General features: G+C 45.6%; 1 protein-coding gene across 3 annotated transcripts in view; it reads left to right on the top strand.

The window, feature by feature from the left end:
• Nucleotides 1-6,642, top strand: part of LOC137438506 (breast cancer anti-estrogen resistance protein 3 homolog) — a 253,752-nt gene that overhangs the window by 96,386 nt on the left and 150,724 nt on the right. For all 3 annotated transcript variants that reach the window (XM_068133601.2, XM_068133602.2, XM_068133603.2), the window contains one exon: nucleotides 194-308. In XM_068133601.2, coding sequence (XP_067989702.2) covers nucleotides 194-308 — 115 coding nt within the window. The remainder of the gene's footprint in view (nucleotides 1-193; nucleotides 309-6,642) is intronic.

Below are 6,642 nucleotides of genomic sequence, written 5' to 3'. Positions count from 1 at the left end.
GTTCGCCTACTCTTCGCGAAGGAGGACACCACACGTGGGAAATAGCACACAATGTATCAGCAGACAGGATGTTGGGCTGAGGAAACACAAGGTTGTTAGACGTTGCACGTTGGTTCCACCACCGAATAAAACACCACAGTCGACTCCATCCAAACATGATTCCTTGTGTTTGCTTCCATTCACCTAACCCCAGGAGATTCTGCACCTGTCCGAATGTGATCTTCGTGAGTTGGGTGTGAGGAACGCAGCACACCGGGCCCACATAATGTCCAGCCTTTCCATGCTTCGGGACAGGGAACGACGAAAAGGTACATCATCATTGTCACACACCTGGAGCTTAAGCACATCACCTCTATTGTGCCACTAGTTCTGTAAACCTCAATATTTTTAGCAATCACTTCCTGCTCTTGTACTGTCACATTGATTTGTGGTGGCTCCATGATTTGTAGTGGCTCCATGATTTGTGGTGGCTCCATCATTTGTGGTGGCTCCATGATTTGTAGTGGCTCCATGATTTGTGGTGGCTCCATGATTTGTAGTGGCTCCATGATTTGTAGTGGCTCCATGATTTGTGGTGGCTCCATGATTTGTGGTGGCTCCATGATTTGTAGTGGCTCCATGATTTGTGGTGGCTCCATGATTTGTGGTGGCTCCATGATTTGTGGTGGCTCCATGATTTGTAGTGGCTCCATGATTTGTAGTGGCTCCATGATTTGTGGTGGCTCCATGATTTGTGGTGGCTCCATGATTTGTAGTGGCTCCATGATTTGTAGTGGCTCCATGATTTGTGGTGGCTCCATGATTTGTAGTGGCTCCATGATTGTGGTGGCTCCATGATTTGTAGTGGCTCCATGATTTGTAGTGGCTCCATGATTGTGGTGGCTCCATGATTGTCGTGGCTCCATGATTTGTGGTGGCTCCATGATTTGTAGTGGCTCCATGATTTGTAGTGGCTCCATGATTTGTAGTGGCTCCATGATTTGTGGTGGCTCCATGATTTGTAGTGGCTCCATGATTGTGGTGGCTCCATGATTTGTTGTGCCTACATGATTTGTGGTGGCTCCATGATTTGTAGTGGCTCCATGATTTGTAGTGGCTCCATGATTTGTAGTGGCTCCATGATTTGTAGTGGCTCCATGATTTGTGGTGGTTCCATGATTTGTAGTGGCTCCATGATTTGAAGTGGCTCCATGATTGTGGTGGCTGCTTGATTTGTCGTGGCTTCTTGATATGTAGTGGCTCCATGATTGTGGTGGCTCCATGATTTGTTGTGCCTCCATGATTTGTGGTGGCTCCATGATTCGTAGTGGCTCCATGATTTGCGGTGGCTCCATGATTTGTGGTGGCTCCATGATTTGTAGTGGCTCCATGATTTGTAGTGGCTTCATGATTTGTAGTGGCTCCATGATTTGTTGTGCCTCCATGATTTGTAGTGGCTCCATGATTTGTAGTGGCTCCATGATTTGTAGTGGCTCCATGATTGTGGTGGCTCCATGATTTGTTGTGCCTCCATGATTTGTAGTGGCTCCATGATTTGTTGTGCCTCCATGATTTGTGGTGGCTCCATGATTTGTTGTTCCTCCATGATTTGTAGTGACTCCATGATTGTGGTGGCTCCATGATTTGTTGTGCCTCCATGATTTGTGGTGGCTCCATGATTTGTGGTGGCTCCATGATTTGTAGTGGCTCCATGATTTGTTGTGCCTCCATGATTTGTGGTGGCTCCATGATTTGTAGTGGCTCCATGATTGTTGTGCCTCCATGATTTGTTGTGCCTCCATGATTTGTAGTGGCTCCATGATTGTGGTGGCTCCATGATTTGTTGTGCCTCCCTGATTTGTAGTGGCTCCATGATTTGTAGTGGCTCCATGATTTGTTCCTCCTCCATGATTTGTTGTGACTCCATGATTGTGGTGGCTCCATGATTTGTGGTGGCTCCATGATTTGTAGTGGCTCCATGATTTGTAGTGGCTCCATGATTTGTAGTGGCTCCATGATTTGTTGTGCCTCCATGATTTGTAGTGGTGCCATGATTGTGGTGGCTCCATGATTTGTTGTGCCTCCATGATTTGTGGTGGCTCCATGATTTGTTGTTCCTCCATGATTTGTAGTGACTCCATGATTGTGGTGGCTCCATGATTTGTTGTGCCTCCATGATTTGTGGTGGTTCCATGATTTGTGGTGGGTCCATGATTTGTAGTGGCTCCATGATTTGTTGTGCCTCCATGATTTGTGGTGGCTCCATGATTTGTAGTGGCTCCATGATTTGTAGTGGCTCCATGATTTGTAGTGGCTCCATGATTTGTGGTGGCTCCATGATTTGTAGTGGCTCCATGATTTGTGGTGGCTCCATGATTTGTAGTGGCTCCATGATTTGTGGTGGCTCCATGATTGTGGTGGCTCCATGATTTGTTGTGCCTCCATGATTTGTAGTGGCTCCATGATTGTGGTGGCTCCATGATTTGTTGTGCCTCCATGATTTGTAGTGGCTCCATGATTTGTAGTGGCTCCATGATTTGTTGTGCCTCCATGATTTGTAGTGGCTCCATGATTTGTGGTGGCTCCATGATCGTGGTGGCTCCATGATTTGTTGTGCCTCCATGATTTGTTGTTCCTCCATGATTTGTAGTGACTCCATGATTGTGGTGGCTCCATGATTTGTTGTGCCTCCATGATTTGTGTTGGCTCCATGATTTGTGGTGGCTCCATGATTTGTAGTGGCTCCATGATTTGTGGTGGCTCCATGATTTGTAGTGGCTCCATGATTTGTAGTGGCTCCATGATTTGTAGTGGCTCCATGATTGTGGTGGCTCCATGATGCAATGAATGATGATCATTCAGTGAGGGATTACATCAGTTATACCTGGTACTATAATATTTTTTCAAATGGTCCATGGTACACCTCACTCAAGGGAGGGTGATGTACGAATGGACATCTGGACGTTACCATTCCAATAGGGGTAATGGGATAAACAGCTGAGTTTTCCCCCACCCTGTTCCTTATGCCATCTCCTTGACCCCAAACCACCTGCTCGTCTCCCTCCCTCTGACGCTGCCTTTAATTTAACACTGTGTTTATCGCATCAGATTCCTGGGAATCGAAAGCAGCTTCTCAGCATGGCCACGAGTTAACGAGACCCGTTATTTATTTGTGCTTTTATTAATTATTTCATGCAGGTGGTTTGTGTTTTTATGAGACAGGTTGGTTCGAAACAAAAAGCTCAATTTCTATTGACACTAATTTGAATGCATGAGTAGACCTGCAAAGTTATTGCATTCAACCACTCTGAGTATGTGGTTAAAAGTCTCTGGGATAAACCACAATGTGGTTGAAAGGGTCTGAGATAAACCGCAATGTGGTTACAAGTCTCTGGGATAAACCGCAATGTGGTTAAAAGTCTCTGGGATAAACCGCAATGTGGTTAAAAGGCTCTGTGATAAACCGCAATGTGGTTACAAGTATCTGGGATAAACCACAATGTGGTTGAAAGGCTCTGAGATAAACCGCAATGTGGTTAAAAGTCTCTGGGATAAACCACAATGTGGTTGAAAGGCTCTGAGATAAACCGCAATGTGGTTAAAAGGCTCTGGGATAAACCACAATGTGGTTGAAAGGCTCTGAGATAAACCGCAATGTGGTTAAAAGTCTCTGGGATAAACCACAATGTGGTTAAAAGTCTCTGGGATAAACCGCAATGTGGTTAAAAGGCTCTGTGATAAATCACAATGTGGTTAAAAGTCTCTGGGATAAACCACAATGTGGTTGAAAGGCTCTGAGATAAACCACAATGTGGTTAAAAGTCTCTGGGATAAACCACAATGTGGTTAAAAGGCTCTGTGATAAACCACAATGTGGTTGAAAGGCTCTGAGATAAACCACAATGTGGTTAAAGGTCTCTGGGATAAACCGCAATGTGGTTAAAAGGCTCTGTGTTAAATCACAATGTGGTTAAAAGTCTCTGGGATAAACCACAATGTGGTTGAAAGGCTCTGAGATAAACCGCAATGTGGTTAAAAGTCTCTGGGATAAACCGCAATGTGGTTAAAAGGCTCTGTGATAAATCACAATGTGGTTAAAAGTCTCTGGGATAAACCACAATGTGGTTGAAAGGCTCTGAGATAAACCGCAATGTGGTTAAAAGTCTCTGGGATAAACCGCAATGTGGTTAAAAGGCTCTGTGATAAATCACAATGTGGTTAAAGGTCTCTGGGATAAACCACAATGTGGTTGAAAGGCTCTGAGATAAACCGCAATGTGGTTAAAAGTCTCTGGGATAAACCACAATGTGGTTAAAATGCTCTGTGATAAATCACAATGTGGTTAAAGGTCTCTGGGATAAACCACAATGTGGTTGAAAGGCTCTGAGATAAACCGCAATGTGGTTACAAGTCTCTGGGATAAACCGCAATGTGGTTAAAAGGCTCTGTGATAAATCACAATGTGGTTAAAAGTCTCTGGGATAAACCACAATGTGGTTGAAAGGCTCTGAGATAAACCGCAATGTGGTTAAAAGTCTCTGGGATAAACCGCAATGTGGTTAAAAGGCTCTGTGATAAATCACAATGTGGTTAAAAGTCTCTGGGATAAACCACAATGTGGTTGAAAGGCTCTGAGATAAACCACAATGTGGTTAAAAGTCTCTGGGATAAACCACAATGTGGTTAAAAGGCTCTGAGATAAACCGCAATGTGGTTAAAAGGCTCTGTGATAAATCACAATGTGGTTAAAAGTCTCTGGGATAAACCACAATGTGGTTGAAAGGCTCTAAGATAAACCGCAATGTGGTTAAAAGTCTCTGGGATAAACCACAATGTGGTTAAAAGGCTCTGGGATAAACCGCAATGTGGTTAAAAGGCTCTGTGATAAATCACAATGTGGTTACAAGTCTCTGCGATAAACCACAATGTGGTTACAAGTCTCTGCGATAAACCACAATGTGGTTAAAAGGCTCTTGGATAAACCACAATGTGGTTAAAAGCCTCTGGAAAAAGCTGAACAAGTAAAGGTTGTGTTTCTGAAAGTGCAACATATGGTAAAATAAACAACATTAATTAAATTATATAAAATGTATACAAAGTCAAGGCTCATGGAAGATTGACAACACTGAATGGAACACAACAGAGAGATGGGGGGGGGGGGGGGGGGGGGGCACCAACTGCAGGGCCGAGGGACAAAATACACGGAGATGGACAATCAAAGGATGAGGGGTAGGAGAAAACGTAAGGTGTGGATAAGATGGACACAGAAGCAAACTCTCAGGAAGGAAAAACTGGAATCTTGGGAAGAAGGGGGTGGTTTAATGGGGTAGGGGAGATGATGGTTTTGGATGGGGGAAATTATTATTATTTACTTGTACTAATTCCTTTGCTGATTGACATCTTAAACAAATATGACATGTTGGACAATAGGAGACAAACATTCACAGGAATTCCAAAGACATATTGGAGACAATGGACAAATCAGTAGAGGTACTGAATTTGAAATTGGGATATTCCCTTATATATAAAACTACATGCTAAGATGAGATAATCAAATAATTATTACAAATATTTAACAAAATGAAACCTTAATCATCGCTAACACTGGCATGTTGTGAGGCCGCAATGCCCGAGGCTACGTTGGCATATTATTTGGCCGCAATGCCCGAGGCTACGTTGGCATGTTATTTGGCCGAAATGCCTGAGGCTATGTTGGCATGTTGTGTGGCCGCAATGCCCGAGGCTACATTGGCATATTATTTGGCCGCAATGCCCGAGGCTACGTTGGCATGTTGTGTGGCCGCAATGCCCGAGGCTACGTTGGCATGTTGTTTGGCCGCAATGCCCGAGGCTTCCATGGCATGTTGTGTGGCCGCAATGCCCGAGGCTATGTTGGCATATTATTTGGCCGCAATGCCCGAGGCTACGTTGGCATGTTATTTGGCCGCAATGCCTGAGGCTACGTTGGCATGTTGTGTGGCCGCAATGCCCGAGGCTACATTGGCATGTTGTTGGACGCAATGCCCGAGGCTACGTTGGCATGATGTTTGGCTGCAATGCCCGAGGCTTCCATGGCATGTTGTTGGACGCAATGCCGAGGCTACGTTGGCATGCTGTTTGGCTGCAATGCCCGGGGCTACGTTGGCATGTTGTGTGGCTGCAATGCCCGTGGCTACATTGGCATGTTGTTTGGCCGCAATGCCCGAGGCTACGTTGGCATGTTGTGTGGCTGCAATGCCCGTGGCTACATTGGCATGTTGTTTGGCCGCAATGCCTGAGGCTACATTGGCATGTTGTGTGGCTGCAATGCCCGAGGCTACATTGGCATATTATTTGGCCGCAATGCCCGAGGCTATGTTGGCATGTTGTGTGGATGCAATGCCGATGCTACGTTGGCATGTTGTTGGACGCAATGCCCGAGGCTACGTTGGCATGTTGTGTGGCTGCAATGCCCGAGGCTTCCATGGCATGTTGTTGGACGCAATGCCGAGGCTACGTTGGCATGCTGTTTGGCTGCAATGCCCGAGGCTACGTTGGCATGTTGTGTGGCTGCAATGCCCGTGGCTACATTGGCATGTTGTTTGGCCGCAATGCCCGAGGCTACGTTGGCATGTTGTGTGGCTGCAATGCCCGAGGCTTCCATGGCATGTTGTTGGACGCAAT

Source organism: Myxine glutinosa, chromosome 13 (genome assembly GCF_964187855.1).
Source record: "Myxine glutinosa chromosome 13, kmMyxGlut1.1, whole genome shotgun sequence".
Classification (NCBI taxonomy): domain Eukaryota; kingdom Metazoa; phylum Chordata; class Myxini; order Myxiniformes; family Myxinidae; genus Myxine; species Myxine glutinosa.
This window is presented reverse-complemented; position numbering and strand designations above follow the sequence as displayed.